At 38.5% G+C, this 19,637-nt stretch overlaps 1 protein-coding gene across 4 annotated transcripts in view; it reads right to left on the bottom strand.

Moving 5' to 3' along the window:
• LOC127439840 (CAP-Gly domain-containing linker protein 2-like) overlaps positions 1-19,637 on the bottom strand; it is a 45,455-nt gene that overhangs the window by 2,706 nt on the left and 23,112 nt on the right. For 2 of the 4 annotated variants that reach the window (XM_051696076.1, XM_051696077.1), the window contains exons 4-15: positions 13,235-13,359; positions 11,116-11,329; positions 10,166-10,363; positions 9,894-9,997; positions 9,544-9,604; positions 8,567-8,671; positions 2,885-3,850; positions 2,161-2,218; positions 1,891-1,974; positions 1,580-1,736; positions 731-890; positions 185-373 (exon numbers count right to left, since the gene is read on the bottom strand). In XM_051696076.1, the coding sequence (XP_051552036.1) occupies positions 185-373; positions 731-890; positions 1,580-1,736; positions 1,891-1,974; positions 2,161-2,218; positions 2,885-3,850; positions 8,567-8,671; positions 9,544-9,604; positions 9,894-9,997; positions 10,166-10,363; positions 11,116-11,329; positions 13,235-13,359 (2,421 nt within the window). Of the gene's footprint in view, positions 1-184; positions 374-730; positions 891-1,579; positions 1,737-1,890; positions 1,975-2,160; positions 2,219-2,884; positions 3,851-6,495; positions 6,547-8,566; positions 8,672-9,543; positions 9,605-9,893; positions 9,998-10,165; positions 10,364-11,115; positions 11,330-13,234; positions 13,360-19,637 lie in introns of all 4 variants that reach the window. The other 2 variants (XM_051696078.1, XM_051696079.1) reach the window with 2 other exon arrangements.

The raw sequence follows: 19,637 nt of genomic DNA, 5'->3' as shown, positions 1-19,637 counted from the left end.
CCACCATTTGCATGCATTGCATGGGCCTACAGAGCTGAGATATTCTTCAAAAAATCTTCAATTGTGTTCAGCAGAAGAAAGAAAGTCATTCACATCTGAGATGGCATGAGGGTGAGTAAATGAAGAGATAATTTTAATTTTTGGGTGAACTATCCCTTTCAGGTGTGCTCGGGTGTGTGTTTACCTGGTTCTTGTCCGGGCGAGTACACATAGCCTGCACTAGCTGGTCCACGTGTTGGTTGTGTTCTAGAGCGTTCCTCAGAGCCTCTTCTGTGTTTAGCAGCCGTTGACGAAGACAGGCCACCTCAGTGTCTGAAGCAGACGGGTCCATCATTGAGTACCGGCGGTGGTCAGGTGACGACCTCTCCCGACCCTGAGATATGGAAGCCGTACAAATTAAAAATAATTTACAAGTATAAAAAAAGTTAGCCATTAATGCTATTTACCTCACCGATGGAAATTGTACAGTTGAAAAGTGAATAGCAAACATTCTGTGACGCTCAAACAGGAAACACAAGTTTAAGTACAACTCGCTACATTTCTTGATCCTGTACCCACTCTATTTCTCTCTCCTAACCATTTATAGCCCTCTCTCTACTTTACTCTCAAATAAAAACGAATCATTACAAGTCATTACAAACATATCACCAAAAGAATGGTAAAAATTAAATGTGCTGACAACGTGAGATGTCTGTCATGAAACTATCCATCTGCCATCCATCTGTCTCACCAGCAGCAATAGTTTCTCCCGCAGGGTTTTGATGTCATCCTGTAGTTTCTGTTCCTTCACCCTCCACTCGGCCCTGTGGACTTCATGACTCAGATCACGATCCACTCCAGGGGAGTGATGCGGAGATTCCAGCAACAACACCCGCAGTTCATTCAGGCTCCTGATACACACACACACACACACACACACACACACACACACACAGAGAAAAACGCAGTGGAATTATAAATCAGTGACACTGGTCCTTGATTAAGGCTCATCAAATCTAAGGACAAAAGGTGCAGCCAGTCAAGTCTTAACACCTTTTAGATTTTAATGCCTATATCTGTGTAGTTACACAACTGCCTCCATTGTGCAGAGCAATGGTTCAGCACAATAGAAAACAGTTCTCAGTGTAGGGTTCATACCTAAAACCCCTGATATGAAGCAAGGTATTTTCAGCAGATAGTATTGATCTAAAAGGCTAAATTGCATTTAGGCCAGAGTTTTAATCAGTGTAATTGTCTTCATTACCTCAAATTGCTCTTCAGTGGAACACACTCAGAAATACTACATGGGTAACCATTTATGCAAGTGTATTGGAAAGCAATACACATTCCAGATGATGGCTTTCCATGCCACAGATAAAACATAGGGTGGTGCATTCATTTCAAGGAGACGTGTACAAGTGTAAGAGAGTGGAAGAAAGCATATCCTGGAATGTACTTCAATAACCATGACAATAAATAAGCACCAAAGTCAATTTCCATATGGCCCATGCTGTCATTGCCATCTCATAAGGTTCAATCTTCACTCAGACCAGTAATAAATCATATAGCTTCCTCTGCTCCCCCATGTCATGGTCTTTACCTCTCTTTCTTCAGCAGCTCCTGGCTAATAATCACCAGCTGGCCTGATGCATCATGAGATTTTTTGGTCATTGACTCCAGCTCCGCCTCCAAACGCATCTTCTCCCGAAAGAGTCCATCTGCCTTCTTCTCGCCCAAATTAACCTTTTCTTCCAAGGCTACACACGAGGTGCAGTTGAGTTCGTTGTTTGAAAGAGAACAAAATATAGCAAACATCATTGTAAACATAGTTCTTTTTACTGTATTGTTTTACAAAATTGCAGTGAGAATGACATAAATGTAACACTCAAAATGTGATATGTGTTTAATTACCAGTCATTTGGGTCTTTAGAGCATCTACTTGGGTTGTTAGAGTGGATACTTCTTTTTCCCGTTTTGTGAGTTTCTCCAACGTTTCTTAAAAGAAAGTTTAAAGTCATAAACATTTCAAGTTTCATTTCAAAAATACTGTATGAATAAAAATACAAAGATGGCAAAAGGAAAATATTAATACCAGTAAGTTGATTTCTTTTCATAACATTCTATTATCAGATCATAACAAGAAGAAACATAATAACTTGTGTCACTGAACTTTGATTGTACCTTCCATATTCTGTTTTAATTTAATCTTCTCTTCAGAGTTGTCATTTTTTTCTATCATCTAGATGGGGAGAAAACATCATATTTATGTTTGAAAGGGAACCATCAAAAATTGTTTTGTCAACCTTAGTCAAAAATCCTGAAGTACTGTGAAGGACACTGGAATTGCGGTTATAATTTGGAACAAATCCAAAAGGATTTTAATGGGATGAAAAAAGAATCCTTCAGGCATTAAATATCCTACTGGATAAACAAAGTTTGGTTTATTTGAGTTTTTTCAGGATTTCACTTTTTACAGAATCTTAGGATTCTTATTCATCCCATTAGGGATCCTTTAGAATTGGTTCCAAATAATGTTAGAGCCCTGTACATATTCCTTTTGGGATTTCTGACAAAAAATCTACAAAATGATCTGCACAGATTTGCTGTTTATTACTAGAGATGCAGCGATGCATCGGCCAAAAAAAATCGGTAGCGGCCGAGAAAGCAAAAAAAGGAAAGTTATTATTTAAATGTATTTCAAAGTTGTTTAATTATCAGTGATTTGAAACAAGGTAGCATAAAAAAGCAGAACCAGATATTTGGCAGTTGTTGCTCTAAATAACCAGATATCGGACATCCCTGTTTATTACTCTTGTGCAGTGCAGAGCAAACAATTTAGTAAACTTATAAATGTCAGAGTCATATAAACATTGAAAAATAGGGTTTTGTCCCAGTGGTTTCTTACATTGACATCCTTGGTGGTGTGATCCACATTCACAGCTTGTAGTCGGTTCTCACTGACCCTCAGCTTCTCCTGAAGAGAAAGTATCTCGGCTCTACTCTCAGCTTCAGCCTTCTGTAGGGCCACATAGTCCACCATTTTCTTTTCAGCCAGCTCCAGCTGCTCTTTCAGAACTTGTTTGGCCCTTTCATGCTCCTCATGTGACTTATCCATCTCACTGATCCTCAACTCAGCCTTCTGGAGCTTCTCCAAGACCTCTTTAAGCTCCAGACTATGCTGGTTGCTCTTGGTTTCCACCTGTATCTTCCAGTTCTCCTCACTCTCCTCTAGCTGGTCACGGAGTTCCTGAAGTCGGGCACGTAGGTCTTCACGCTCTTTGGCCATCACTGCAGCTTCAATCTCATGTTTGGCCTTCAGGTTCTCCAACTCCAGTTGCTGCTCCATCTTTAAGCTCTCCAGAGCTGCTCTCATCTCAGGTGTGGTTCCTTCACCTTCTCCTCCGCTACTTTCAGCTGCTCCACGATCTCCCGTTAACGAGGCTTTTAGCTCCTCTAGGGCACGCTGATGGTCTCCAACCAAGGTGTCAAGCTTGACTTTCCAGCTGTCCATCATCTCCATATTTTCACGTGTGGCCTGCTGAAGTCTTTGCTTCAGGTCGGAGATCTCCTGGCCTTGACGTTCTGAGGTGGCTTTAAGGCGTTCAACTTCTTTCTGGCTGGTGCTCAGGGTTGCCTCGTACATATCGCGCAGCTGGCTGCTCTCTTCACGGTGTTCGCGGCCTGCGGAGAGAAGCTGTTCCCGCAAGACCAGGGTCTCGGACCTCAAGCCTGGCCCCGTGTCACCAGCATCTGTCCCAGGGCCGGAGGAGCCTCTCCGCAGCCGAGCCTGGAGCTCCTCGACCTCAGCTTTTTGCATGGCCAGCTCCTCTTCCAGCTGCATAACCCGGCTCTTCTCCTCAACTGTAGTTTGCTAGAGGACAGAAAGAGGGTCTTACTGTAAATCCTGGACTCCACTGTTTATGTGCCAAAGCCTCCAGTTCTTGCTGCTCAGGGGCAACTCTCAAAATGTTTTGTAATTTCCTCAATTTGACTTGTGGAGATTTGGAGGGATTTAAATATGGACTCAAAATAGGGCAAACTTTCAAGTTTTTTTGTGGTTATAACAAATACGTCAAAACATGGCAAAACATACTGAAAATAGTTAAATAAGTAATTAAAATAGGGACCAAAGATATATCGCTGATCACATAGTGATCTCACATAGAAATAACCAGGTCATACTTCTTAAATTCAAATGTAAAAACATTTGAAATTATTTTTGCATAAAATGCGTAAATGAGGGAAAAAAAGACTTGCCATTTTCATGACAATTAAGCACATCTTTTACACAAATTCTCACAGCTTTAATGAAAAATAGCTAATTCTCATTACTGTAAAATTACATTAATTTATGATTATTTTTTTAATCATCATAAATTAAAGGCAGTGCAAAAAATCATAATGTACTTACATGGGTAATTTAGAAATGTGCTTTACAATTTAAATAATATACTGTAGCTTTTTGCATTATTGCAATGAGAATGAGATTTTTTTTAGCATTGCAGAAGTTTACCGAGACTTTTTTTATTATTATTAATATTTATTTATTTATTTTAAGAATTATTGTCTTCAGCCTGATTTTGAAGACGTTGAAAGCAGATATTATTAAAGGGATAGTTCACCCAAAAATGGAAATTCTCTCATGACTTACCCTCCTGTCAACCCAGATGTGTATGACTTTCTTTCTTCTGCAGAGCACAAATTAAGATTTTTAAAAGAATATTTCAGCTCTGTAGGTCCTCAAAATGGAAGTGAACAGGTTTCAACATCTTGAAGCTCCAAAATCCAGATAAAGGGAGCATAAAAGTAATCCATATGACTCCAGGGGTTAAATCCATGTGTTCAGACATGATATGATAGGTGTGTGTGTGTGTGAGAAACAGATAAAAATGTAAGTAATTTTTATAATAAATTCTTCTCTCTGCCCAGTAGTGGGTTATATGCATTAAGACTGTGAATCACCAAAAACAGAAGAAGAATGGGAAAGTGGAACAAGGAGGAGAATTGATAGTTAAAAAAAAAAGAACTTAAATATTGATCCGTTTCTCACCCACACCTATCATATTGCTTTAGAAGACATTGATTTAACCACTGGAGTCATCTGGAGTACTTTTATGTTACCCTTGTGTGGAATTTTGGCACCCATTCACTTGCATTGTATGGATCAACACAGGTGAGATATTCTTTTAAAAAGCTCAGTTTCTGTTCTGCAGAAGAAAGAAAGTCATACACATCTTGGATGGCATGAGGGTGAGTAAATAATGAGAGAATTCTCATTTTTGGGTGAACTATTCCTTTAAGGCTTGTTTTTTTCCCCATTCAAACCATTATAATCTCTATACCAGATTTCAAAGTGCTAAACAGTCCAACTTTCTACGTATATTATAATGTTTTGTTGCCTAATTTCACATGTAAGAGCTTTCAAAATGCAACATTGGAGATTTAGTGTGGACAGAAAAAAACTCACAATTTATTAGATTTATTATAAAAGTCATCATACATGGGCTAACATGGGCCACTACATATTTTTAACAAAAACATTCAGCTATCACCCAAAATTTTTATATCGGTGCATGCCTAAATGAATTGTTATGATGTTGTTAATAATCAAATGTAAAGTGTTTTAGAGAGTTGCCCACTACAACTGGAGACTCGCACTCGACATTACAGGCAAGAGAAGCAAATAAGGCATTTTGCTTGCCCCGCAAACATTTCAGTGATGGCCATTTCTTGAAAAATGCCTCTTGCAAGTTCATAAAGTAGATACAGTGCATCCTATAAGACTACAACAGCATTCCTGTTGAATCCATGCCCAAGCAAGCCTCATATTTCCGTCCATCTAGAAGCAGCCAGGCAATTATAAAATGACATAGCACACAGCAAGTCCAAAGGAACACGCAAGCAATCACTACTAGGGTTCAAACTACGTTTAAAGAACAGATATTTCACAAACCATATGATTATTTATTTTATTTTGATGTAAAATGTAAATGTTAGTCATTGTGGGAGCATCATAACAATAATGGAAAATCTGATGCTTCCAAGGAAAAGATCATTAGATGTTATCAAAGATCAGATAGTACTACAAGAATTCATAGAGGCAGTCTCAAACCACAAGAGAGATGCCGAAGAGTAGAGCACACTTCTAAATGTAATGTTCCCTTTTAAAGAAATAGTTTACCCACAAATTAAAATTCTGTAGTCTTTTACTCAACCTCAAGTTGTTCCAAAGCCATATGGCTTTCTTTCTTCCATGGAATCCTAGCTTCAGTCACAATTAACTTTCATTACATCTTTTCACATACAATGAAAGTTTATGGTGACTGAGGCTATCATTCTGCCTAACATCTACTTTTGTTTTCCACAGAAAAAAGAAAGTCATACAGGTTTGGACCAACATGATTAAATGATGACAGAATTTTTCTCTTTGGGTTTTTTATTAAAACTATTCCTTTAATTTAGAAGGTGACTTTAAGCACTCAGAAACAACACAGTGTGTTACTCCCTTTATATCACCTTGATACTTTTGCCCAGCCTCATGGGTGCTGGCTGGAGTCTGCCTCTGACCTGTTGATAAATGTGAAATCCTGTTTATTAGAGTGCCTGAACTGTGCTGGATTCACTCTAATCATCATTCACCATAGCCTTTCACAATGAGAGCCAAAATAAGATTTGTATACATTTGTATACAGCCATGGTGTTTTTTGTGGTCACTAGGGTATTGCTAAGTTATTCTGGTAGGTTGCTAGGGGGCTCAGGATGGTTGCAAGAGCTTTACTAAGAGTGTTCTGGGTGGTCACTAGGGTGTTGCTAGGTTGTTTTGGATGGTCACTTGGGCATTGCTAGGTAGTTGCTACGGTTTTCTAGTGGTTGCTAGGATGTTGTTAAGCGGTTGCTAGAGCATTAGTGTGTTTTGCGTGGTCATTAGGGCATTTCTAAGCAGTTATTTGGGTGTTCAATTTGTTGGGTTGTCAATTTGGTTTTCTGGGATGTCGCAAGGGCATTGCTGTTGCGGGTTAGTCGCTAAGGTGTAACTATTTAGGGGAGGTCACTAGGGTGTTGTTAGTGTGTTCTGGGTGTTGGCTAGGGCAGTGCTGTGGTGTTTTAGTTGATTGCTAGGGTGTTACTTTTTAAGGTGGCCACTAAGGTGTTGTTAGGGTGTTCTGGGTGGTCGCTAGGGTGATCTGTGTGGTTGCTATGCCATTTCTAGGTGGTTGCTAGGGAGTTCTGGGTGATCACTTTGGTTTTCTGGGTTGTCACAAGGGCATCATTAGGCAGTTCTGGGTGTTTGCTGGTGCATTACTATGGTGTTTTGGTTGGTCGCTAGTGTGTTACTATTTAGTGTGGTCACTAGGGTGTTGTTAGGGTTTTCTGGGTGTTTGCTGGGGCATTGCTATGGTGTTTTAGTTGGTCGCAAGGGTGCTACTATTTAGGGTGGCCACTAAGGTGTTGTTAGGGTGTTCTAGGTGGTCGCTAGGGTGTTCTGTGTGGTTGCTATGGCATTGCTAGGGTGTTCTAGGTGGTCACTTTGTATTTCTGGGTTGTCGCAAAGGCCTTGCAAGGCTGTTCTGGGTGTTTTGCTGGGGCATTGCTGTGGTGTTTTGGTTGGTTGCTAGGGTGTTAATAGTTAGGGTGGTGGTCACTCCAGTGTTTTTTGGGTATTCTAGTAGCATTCTGGGTGGTTATTAGGTGGTTCTAGGTGGTTTCTAGGGTGCTGCTAGGCCGTTGCTAGGGAATTATGGGCCGTTGCTACCTGAAGGATGATTACTGGTCCAAGTGAAACAGGCCCACCCCCAAGTCTCTAAGATATTCTCATCCCTGGATATGCTGCTACATCCAGGACAGAAAAATAAGGCCTGGGATAAAATGTAAAGCCATATCTAGACTATTCAGAGGCTGGAGGCTGTATTTCAGCATGTAAAAACTATATGAAGGCTGTCATGTGAAAATTAGACTCAATTAGAATCAGACAAAATTTGACAATCCTTAACTCAACCTGAGGGTCTCAGACAGATGCTAAGACAGAAAACAAAAGAAGACAAACATGAAAAAAAAATACTCGCAAATGAAATGTGAAAGCAGCTATCTAGACCAGCGCTTGTGACTTTGGGTTTCACAGCAATGACATTGTTGAACATGTCAGCAACTTAAATGCAAAAATAGTTAGCAAAAATAGGATAGTTCACCAAAATATGAACATTTTGTCATCATGTACTTACTCTTATGTTGTTCCAAGCCTGACTTTTTTCTTCGGTGGAACAAAAAAAGAGATGTTAAGCAGAAAGTTGGCTTCAGTCACCATTTACATCCATTGTACGGTAAAAAGATGCAATGAAAGTAAATGGTTTTTCATTTTATGGTGAAGTATCCTTTTAATACTGGCATTAGACAAAAAGAGCATGTTCAAGCGACTGTAAAAAATGTTTTTTAAATTTTTTGCAATAAATGATGGAGATCCCGGACTGGGTAAATCAAGCACAAGCATTGGCCTCCCAAAGACACAAGACTCTAACAAGTGGGGCTGACAGAGAAATGGGTATGAGAGAGATGGCTGCAGGCTGGATGTCTGATATCCCAGCACATTTACCATCTTCTCGTCTAACTCTTTCTGAAGCCGTTCTGCTTTGGACTTTTCCAAATGCAGACACTGCTCGAGCTGCCGAATACGGGCATGCTCCAGTTTGGTCTGAGTCTACAGAGAGAAAGAGAGGGGAGGAGTGGAAAGACAAACGAGAGACAGAGAAAACGAGAGAGAAACATACATAGGTAGTACAAAAGATTAGCAGGTCTTCACCCATTATAAGCTGTCAAGAGGTATTAAGGCAGGATATAGGAAAGCTTGGAATGAGACTAGCTCAGTTCAGTGATTTCCAGTCTGACCATGTGACTGCCAATTAAACATCCTAAACGCCCACTAGAGTGTTTTGGCATCAAGCATGACATCATAAGGCCTGATGGACTGAGTCAATGAACTGATTAACTGAGCGTTTTATCTGATATTCAAATAGACCACAGTTAGAGTGAACGACATACTTCGGTTGGCATAAATTAAAGTGAGGCTTTGAGGATAGATGTGCAGTCTGTTCAATATGTCATACTTGCCTATTGATTGCTCTAATGTCGAATCTTTGAAAATACATGTTTTTTTTTTTAATAATATATATATATATATATATATATATATATATATATTTCCTATTTACAAAAACTCCAGAAAACATGAGTTGTGAAAATTAGACAAGACCTATATACCCAAGTCTATTCTGACTAATGTCTATTGCAACTAATTTAATTTGTAACATATAGAAACAATACTAAATCACTTAAAATATTAAGAATAAATGTACATGCACAGATAAAGCTCAATTCAATCCATGAGTCCTAACATCAGTTCTCTTCTTTAAAAATCTCTTCTCTTCTTTGAAATCCTCCAAGGACGACATACTACTTATTTTGACATATTCTGATTTTTTTCTTTCTTTTAAATATAATAATTTTTTACAAATCATCTCTCAGAGGCAGAAAGCATTAAGAAGTCTGTGCATATTTCAGTAAAACAGATACCTCCAGGTCTCCTTTGGTAATGCACTCTTCCTCAACTCTGAACTGAAGATCCTCCACCTTCCTGTCATAACACAGAATGACCACCAGGTGTCAGGAAATTCCTAATTTGTACAACAAAGCATTTAAAGGCGCACTAAGTCGTTTTTTTGTTTTTGTTTGCTTCACTGGCTGATACATCAGTGATCTTGGACTTTATACTGACACCTATTGGTGTGGATGAAACAAAAGAAGAAAGTAAAACAAACTTAGTGCACCTTTTACTTGACAACAATGACTCAAACATAGCCTGGCTTATTATGAAAGCAAACATCTTGTATTACTGAGGTTACAAAGAAAGGATAACACAGCACCTTCTTTCTTCTTCAAGTTGATTGGCCAGTTCCATTTTGTCCTTCTGAGTGCTTGCTAGCAGGGCTCGAACTTGCTGTAGGTTGCTCTCTGACTCTGTTGCATACTAAATGGGAAAAAAGAAAGAAAAAATCCAGCAATAACCATTCAGAGACTTTCATAGATGCGAATAAGTCAAAGGCTTGAATGACAAAAATGAGTGTAAAGTTAGTAACTGAGAGTAAATGTAGTAAATAAAATGCACATTTAAGGGCTGTTGGGGTGCGAGTCACACCTGCAGATGTCGGGCCTTCAGTGCCGCCAGCTCTTTTTCCACTTCACAGATGTGGCTGGTTGCCTTGGCGACCTCGGCCCGCTCCAGGTCTCTCTCAGCCAGGAGCTGCTCTATGTGCTGCTGTTTCTCCTTCAGGGCCTCCTGCAGCGCTGTGGTCCCCGAGATCTTCCGTGCGTACCTCGAAGACGTCTCTGTCAACTGCCGGCGAGAAAAGGCCAAAACCCCACTTAACGTAATGGCATAAGACTACTGAATTCAGAACATGATTTCCCATTGGATTCTTAAATGGGAGAGATAATAAAAAAAATCGAATTTTCTTGATCTTTTGAAAGAAAACACAAAGTAACTTTCAGAACTCAAAACTTACTAGTATAAAAAGAGCATCTATTAAAACTAAGTTACAAAAATTGCATGAGAAACCTGGAAACATTCACCCATGACTGCCCACTTATGCATCTTGGAATAATTGTAAGAGTTTGGGGAAGTTTGCCCAACGTTGTGTTGTTTCTGGTTGTGGGATAGCACGTTGTTCTGCACAGCCTTCCAAAAGAGCCAAACAGTTAGAAAGACTGGCTCAAAGTTCATTTTTAGCAAGGTCTGTGAAAATTTCAGTGTTTAGATTGTTTTGTGAACCTGTCACAATGTAATGCAGACTTTGAAAGAGGCTTTGGATGGGGCAGTGTCAAATATATTTGACCTAACACCAAACCTGCAACCCTTGAGCAAGCATTGTTACTCGTTTGTTACTCACTTGAGCAAGCATTTGATTAAACTTGTTACTCGTTTAACCTCTACAAAGAGGTTAGCCAGTTCAATTATAACTGCTTTTGATGCAAGAAACATTGAATAACTTGTGGACATGAGAGAAAAATGTGTAATATATTAAATATAAATAATACTGAAATGACCCATTTAATTGTTTTCTTGATTTAACAATCTCTGTCTCTCACCAGGCCTGTGCGGCTGGGTCTGCCCCCAACACTTGAGGCCACAGAGCTGACGGAGCTGATGGAGGAGCTGGAAGGACTGTGAGCCAGAGACGACACGCCCATTGCCATACGCTTGCTCTTCTTAGCTTTAGCTGGACTGGTGGACGGGAAGCCAATGCGGATCACTTTGTGGATCGGAGCGAAAAGGCCAAACTTGGGCGGGCACTGGAAATATCTAGGGAGAGAGAGAGAGAGAGAGGAAGAGGGAGAAAGAGAAAAAAAGAGAGAGGAAGTGAGTGATGAAATAGCTGAAATGCAGTATACACAGGGGAGGCAAGCAGAACATTGGCAACACTGAATGACTTTCCCTAGTGACACCTCAGAAAATTAATACATACAAAGTACAATTCATTTTTTTATTTGAATAATTTGTGCTACTTATAATCTTAAAGGGATAGTTCACCCAAAAATGAAAATTCTCACATCATTTATTCACCCTCATGCCATCCCAGATGTGTATGACTCTTTCTTCTTCCAAACTCAAATGAAGATTTTTAGAAGAATATTTCAGCTTTGTAGGTCCATACAATGCATGTGAATGGTTGCCAAAACTTTGAAGCTCAAAAAGCATATAAAAGGCAGCATAAAATTAATCCATACGACTCCAGTGGTTTAATCCATGTCTTCTGAAGCGATATGATAGATGTAGGTGAGAAACAGATCAATATTTATATAATAAGTCCTTTTTTACAATAAATCTCCATCTTTGACCAGCCCCAACCAGTAGGTGGCGAAATGCACAAAGAATGTGAATCGCCAAAAAACAAAAGATGAATGTTGAAGTGAAAGTGGAGATTTATAGTTAAAAAAAAAAAAAAAAAGGACTTAAGTATTGATCTGTTTCTCACCCACACCCATCATATTGCTTTTTGTTTATTAAAATTACAGAACTCTTTTTGAATTTTGTTGCTTTTCTTAGCACCAAGCACCGGAGTTCAGACGAATGTCATGTTTTCATTTTAAAAACAAACCACATTATCTAACAGATCCAGTCTTGGGCCACATGCCAACAATTAATTAGTATTCATTAAACTGTTATTTCTGTTTAGAACGGATGAAAAATGAAAAGACACCAGAGGTATTAACCTTAGCAATGAATGTGAAACATTACATGTACTGTACCTCTTAGTTTGTATTTAAGCAAACCATTCTGCTTCTGTAAAGTGATGTATTTTCAAGATCAAAAAATTGTATGTCAACCAAAAAGGACAGGCAGAGAAAGTTTTGATTATAGATTATGAAGACCAACCTTTTTTCTTTAGAACAATGTGCACTGATGAATTGTGCAGAATAAGACCAGGAATGTGTGTTAAGAAAGTAAATGGGTAACTTGTGACTTTTAAGGCATAGTTCACCAAAAAATTCTGTTCCAAACCCATACAGCCCAAAACGTAATAAACACAAGTATGTGAACCCATAAGCTTCTAACTACGCAAGCTCAATTTCACGCTTCATTGCGGTTTAATGTGTGTCAGACCGCAATTCAAAACTCAATGCAAGTACGCACTGCATTCTCAACATTGCCGCAAGGTGTGGCATAGCAGACATTAGCGTGAACTTTTATGAAAGAGAATATTGCTGAACAAGTACAGTAATATATTTATCGCAACTTAACTGAATAATAACATACGGTTTTATAGCACAAACTTTTGAAGGTAACACTATTGCCCTGTTGAGTACTGTTACCGCCACAGTTACTGAAGAACGTACTGTATAGTATATTCAACCAGACCGCACATTGGCAATGCGTTGGCCAAGTGCTCTGGTCTACATTTGTGTAAAGTACTTGTGTAAAGTATGTTTCTGGCCCAAGACTTCCTTTCTTTCTGTGGAACGCAGAATGTTAGCCTCAGTCACCATTCACTTTTATTGTATGGAAAAAAGATGCAACGACAGCGATTTTCAGTTTTGGTTGAACTATCCCTTTAAACTGAATTACAACTGTACAACTGAGATATATTCAGAAACTAAATATAATATTTAAACTCTTATTAAAAAGGCAGATCGAAAGAAACAGTGAGGCCCATAACAGTTGATAACCATTGTAGGTGCATTTAAAGACAGGAAACTAATGATGTACCTGGTTCCAGCTACAGCTCCATCGTTTTTCCCTAACGGTTCGTCCAGCTCCACCCCACACCACTCGCCCTTGGCAAAGTCAGTCTCGCCCACATAACGCACTACTCCTGTTTTAGTGCCACCAACCTGAGGACAGAGCAGAGGAAGTTATATATAGCTATATTTAGTGGTAACATACTGAAGACACAGTTTATTACCATAACAGTGTATTGGTGTTACTGAATAAGTTTGGAAGTATTTCACTCTGACTTAAAGATGAAAACAGGCAAACCATAAAAATAGCGAATACAGATCAGTCATTGGTGATGTAATACTGAGCTGGGTGTTGGTACAAGTGATTTTGTGTTTAGTTGCCAGCCGTTACAACAGTGGTCTTGGACTGTATATTGACATTTATCAGTGTGAATGCAGCATCACTCAAAAGCAAAAGTTTTTGGATTCCAATGTTATTATAGGCATGCACTATTCACAGGTATATTTTTATCCATGATTAATTTATTCTGCAACTGAAAGTGTCCGATAATCGGGGTTACCAAAATAGTAGCCTTGGTATCAATGCCTTTTCATGCATCGATAATCAGAAAAGTTTCCTATATCTGCATTTTTTCAGATAAATAAATAGGGCTACTCACTGCACAGTAGTCTTTGTCTCTTTATGCATATTTCTCAACACAACTTTAATAAAGTGTGAGTGGCAGGTTAAATTAAAGGGGGGGGGGGGGGGGGGGTCGCACACCGGATGATATGACGTATTCTAAAATTAGAAACAATAATTTTCTATGAAGGTACTCACACAGTCGTTGCTGCTTGTCGTCTGTCGGCGGCACCCAGCTACAACTCCGCAGGCTGCTTAAAATTCTGCAGTGCCACGGAGCGCAACTCGCATAGTTTTCCATTAAATTCACCCCAAATAATTTTCAAAGGACATTTATTTGACTTTAATAAATTAGATTAGATTATTGACTCTGTCCATCACTGGATGAAATATTTTGTATATGTATCTTTCATATAGCCTACACAATGTATTTTCAGCTACAAATATGTATTTTTGTAGTTTGACAGCTTGAATTAAACAATTTCTAATCGTTCAGTTTGCTCAGTTACACCAGTTTCATACACTAACCTGAAAACTCATCAACGTCACTTTGTTCATTCTTGAAGTACAAAAACCTTTGTAAACTTTGCGTGCATGTTGACTAGATTCACCATTGGGACTGCCACCTGCACCGCATCGACGCTTCCAGTGTGTAATACCTGTGCCTTGTTCTACACATGACTGGTATCACACCCTTGTGGTCTCCCAAAGCTATTACGTCAGACTACATATAACGGAGGACTAAATGACAGTGAATTGGAAAGCACACAATATAGCTTCTAATTTAAATGTCGGCTAATGTTAACATATCAGTCCCTCAAAAAACGTATAGAGAAAATAACGTGATGATCAATAATCAATGTATCGTTATTTTATGACATTCCTAAAAGTTGTATCCATAAGTATTATTCGGCTGTAAAACAGCTTTATAAAAATAGAATAAAATAAAACAGCTTATTTTCTAGGCCACTGATATGACCGGAGTCTTCTCATATGAGTGTACATCGCCGTGGCAAGCGTTAAGACAAAGTTGAGAAAATGTCAACTTTTTACAAATGACAAGCGACATTTGCAAGCGACTACCAATGAGAGTGAAGACAGTGGAGCTCACATCATCCATCTGCTGTGAGTGTGAGATACTTGAGTGGAGTGAAGGCAAGACGGAGAAGTTAAAAGTTTCTGTGAGCGATTTCACTGTTCTATATCATTTGTCTGTAATCACATACACTACCGGTCAAAAGTTTTGAAACACTTATTCATTCTTTATTTTAATTTGTTTTTTCACAATTTAGAATAATAGTAAAGTCATCAAAACTATGGAATAACATAAATGAACTATGGGAATTATGTTGTGACTACACAATAAATCAAAACTGTGTTATATTTTAGCATCTTCAAAGTAGTCACCCTTTGCCTAGAATTTGCAGACATGTACTCTTGACATTTTCTCAACCAACTTCTTGAGGTATCATCCTGGGATGCTTTTTAAACAGTATTGAAGGAGTTCCCATCTATGTTGGGCACTTATTGGCTGCTTTTCTTTATTATTTTGTCCAAGTCATCCATTTCAAAAACTTTTTTTAATTTTTTTATTACATTTTAGTTTAATAATGAAATAAATTAATATACCAGCATTCTGAGTGAGTTTGATTTATGCATTGATAGATTGTTCGTCTTGTTCATGGTGCATTGAGCACTTCTGTAGGTTATGTAAAAAACACTCTCCCCAGCAAAATGTTCATTTTTAGAAGCAACAGAACTGATTCCTTGTCAAATTAGAATGACATGCAGTTCACCAATAACATTAAAGCGACAGCAGAATGAACGCCCACCAGCGACACAGATCGCAGAGTCTAGCGACACCAAGTGGGGCTTAAGTATGTAAAACTTTCTTTAAATGGAAAAAATGCAGAGATAGAGTAAACAGAGACAGTCCCACTGCATGTTAACAGTAGCTATGCTTCCATACAATTAGCAAATTTAATTTATGTGAACAATCATAATTTCACAAATAAATGTGTGAATAAAGCCGCACTTCCATCCCATGTGCTCAAAAGAGAAATTGTAGCCATTGTGACTCTTTTATTGATAAAATAAATTAATAAATAAATTATTAAGGTTTAGAGCACACAGTCAAAACACTGTAAAGAACTTTGTCCCATGTCTGAGAGTGACAGCACATCACACAGCTCTGGAAATGCTATGTGTGTGCATTCCTCCATCCTTATGACGTTACAGTGCAGATCTATTAACATTTTTTCAAAAGTGCCAATAAACCTGCTCTTCAGCACATTTCAAGTTTGTACTCGACTTATTTGCTGTACAAACTCTTTGCAGGCTTTAGATTTTCTAGACACCGTTATTTCAGGATGACCAGAGTAATATTTCAGATGCGATGATTGGTCCACTGGTTAGTCCAGTTATGATGCGCATCTTGTATTCCAAATAAATTCGAAAGAAGTTAATTCGTTTCAATCATAGTTTATGCACATTTCTTCTTATCAAATAAAAAAATGCATCCACCTCAAGCAATCATATAGGCCAACGTTTTTTATGTGCATTTTGGAGTTTTCATCCAGCAGTTTTTATGCAATTTCCAAAAATATACTTAAAAATATGTTGATGGAAACCCAGCTAGTGTAGTTGCAAATCAGTGGCATCAACATGGAAAAACTCTGCCAGCTGATGCTGCCCTGACGCTGCAATATACCTTGGCATCGACTGTGGTGCTGGTTAAACTGGCCTACATTCAGCAAACCCAGCACTGGAAAAAGAGGTCACAAACCAGTCACTATTCACATTTAATAAGGCCTGATAGCTACACATCAGGAAGCATTAACTACACAATGAAGCATATATGACACATTTAGTGGGCTGCAAAATCATCACAAACAAGCTTCTCTTTATAAATGTACCCTCTTTAACGCTCTCATTCACACACACAAAGATTGAACTCAAACTAATGGCCACAATTAGTGATGTTAATGATTAATCGATTAATCAGTTATGATTAATGATTAATCACTTTGACCTCTGAGACATCTGTGTGATGTCCATGAAAGCTGCACAATTGATTACATTGAAACTGAAATCGTGGTATGATTTTGCAAGATAACTAAACCGCAAAGCACAGTTGAATGTAAATGATTGCACTCTCTTTCTCCATTGCGATCGGTTTGATTGACACGGTATGGGGGCCCATTTGTAACACACAATAATCAATTGACAAATAAATCAATCAACTGAGATATTGATAAATCAATTGAGCAATTTTAAACGTAATTTGATAAATCAATAAATCAATATATTAATTGAGAAATCAATAAATCAATTGAGCAATCAATTATATTCATGTGGATAAATAGATAAAAAGAATCAACAATATGAAAATCAAAAAAGAACCAATTAATAAAAAACACAGATACATAAATTAAAACTGCAATATTCAATATAGCCATTTATAATATAGAAATTATGATGAAATTGTTTTTTTTTTTGTATTATTAATGTGATTACGGAGTGATTGAAAATTGTCACTGATCAGTGCATGTTGATTGCACTGTTTCATGCCGTTTCCACATTATTAACGTTTAAGCCGTTGAAGATGTCTGGCGTCTCGTATTCTAAGAGAGGCAGCCGACCAACTGGAGAGTCTAGGCCCTCCATCTCCATCAGATTTGTACCGACTGAACGTGCAGCATGAAATTCTGTATCAGCGGTCACCAATTAGCGGACTGTGGTCCGGGTCCAGACTCCGGACTGCGAGACATCAAGACAATGGTTGCCCCATATGACCTCACCTCACAACACATTTTTCACTAGGCTTTAAAGTGACGTCACTGACAGAGCTTCTCCATGCTCATTGCACATACCCAATTATTAATCGATAATAAGATTTGTTGTCAATGATTTTCATTGTTGATCATTATCGAGTTTATAGATTAGCTGTTGCAGCTCTAACGCACCCTTTTTGACCAAACAAATTCAGTGAAATTATAAATTATATTAGAACTATTGGAAATCTAGAAATATGAAAAGCCCCTAAAAGTGTGCACTAACTGATTTACTCTAATACTATTTTAAGAAACTCCATTTTGAAGAGTGGCCTTTTGAATGCGGTGCCCTTTAAAAATCAAATAAAACACTCTGCTAAACACTATTTGAAAATGCATTTGTTTTGTACTACTGTTCTGTCTTTCTGTAAATCATTCAATTCTGGTGAGTTTAATAATTACACATTTTAATACTGTTGACTTTACATCTCACCATAAAACCACAAATGGTCCTAATCCGTAACCTTGGGGCACTTTTTCTATACAAAGATCCATTTTACTTTTTTTTCACAAAGAGGCCTAAACCAAAAGGTTTTTCCAAGCATGCTTTCACATAAGATGCACCAAAACAGCACATCAGAAAGCAGGAAACCATCCATCCTTTGGCCCAGTTCCACATACTAACTAGAGCCATTATGTTCTGCAATAAATGTAAGCGCAAGCGTAGTTCTAGCAGGAAGATCTCGGGATTCGTTTATCAGGCATCACATCCAATCACAATACAGCCTCCGCTTTATAAGCCTGCCAGCTGTCTCTCATTGTTCGCATACTTCTGTGTTTTCACCCCCCATCCCACCCCATCTCCACCAGTTTAGGTCCTGTCCTGGGCAGGGGTAAGCTCCGCTCTCCTGCAGTCATCGCCTCCGGCAGGATCTGACGGTTCAAGCAGCATTGGAGCACTGAACCGTAGGACGGGGCTTATGCCAAATGATACAAGTATCTTTTCGTTCATATTATTCCAATAATCTCAAGCCTTTCTGATACAACTAAATAAAAAAGCAACTGATATCGCCTCACACACACAGTACTTAAGGATTAATGAATGTCGTAGTATCTGTTTGGGGATCAAAAGCATGTCTATATAATCTGTTTTGAATTGGTTTGGAATGGATCCAGAAACACAACTACACAATGTCTACAATCATATCTCACAGACAAAGAGACAAACAGAGAACTTTTGATTACTGTGTCAGGTTTACCCATTCACAGAGACTGTGATGGAGGAGATGGAAGAGATCCAAACCATTACAGTGGACCATACAATTCATAAACGTGTGCTTGCATGTGTGCCCTACAATTGTGTACACGCCTGTATTTTAGTCTGTTTCTATTCACATAGAATAAAAAGCCAAAATTTGCTGACTTGAAAATTTGAATCTAATTTCAAACTTTGGTAACATTTAAGGTAAAAATTCTAATTTAGTTTCTAAGCCCTTTTGGCAGACCTAGCTGGATGTGCTTACAATGTTCGTAGCAACAAGTCTTTAAAAATGAGGCTAGTGGAAACGTATCTTTTTTCTAAAATACGAAACTTCACTTAGAAATACACAGAATACATTGTGTCAATGCTTGAACTGACATAAAGAATGACATATCAGCTGGCGCTGAGTCCCTGGTTTGACGTAGGAGAGAATATATTCAGACAGATACATCACATCCTTCTGCCAGTGAGCCAGTCTGTGTGTGTGTGTGTGTGTGTGTGTGTGTGTGTGTGTCTCTGGCAGACGTGACAGTTGAGCGACAGTACGCTCCAGTGTGAAGAAAGTGATAACACAAACATTCCAGAGGGAAAATTCCAGTCGTGCAATATTACATTTATCATGCTGTTGTTTCTCATAGGAACAGTTTTATGTCCCAAAACCCAAAAAGCAGACACATTTGTCAGACACATTTTTTTGGGCAAAATCTCTCAAGTCACCAATAACAAAAGGGCTTTAAACAGCCATCCTTTAACAATCCTTCTGGGTGTCAGTAGA

Source organism: Myxocyprinus asiaticus, chromosome 4 (assembly GCF_019703515.2).
Source record: "Myxocyprinus asiaticus isolate MX2 ecotype Aquarium Trade chromosome 4, UBuf_Myxa_2, whole genome shotgun sequence".
Taxonomy (NCBI): domain Eukaryota; kingdom Metazoa; phylum Chordata; class Actinopteri; order Cypriniformes; family Catostomidae; genus Myxocyprinus; species Myxocyprinus asiaticus.
The sequence above is the reverse complement of the archived record's forward strand: the minus strand, read 5'-3'. Positions and strand labels throughout refer to the sequence as shown.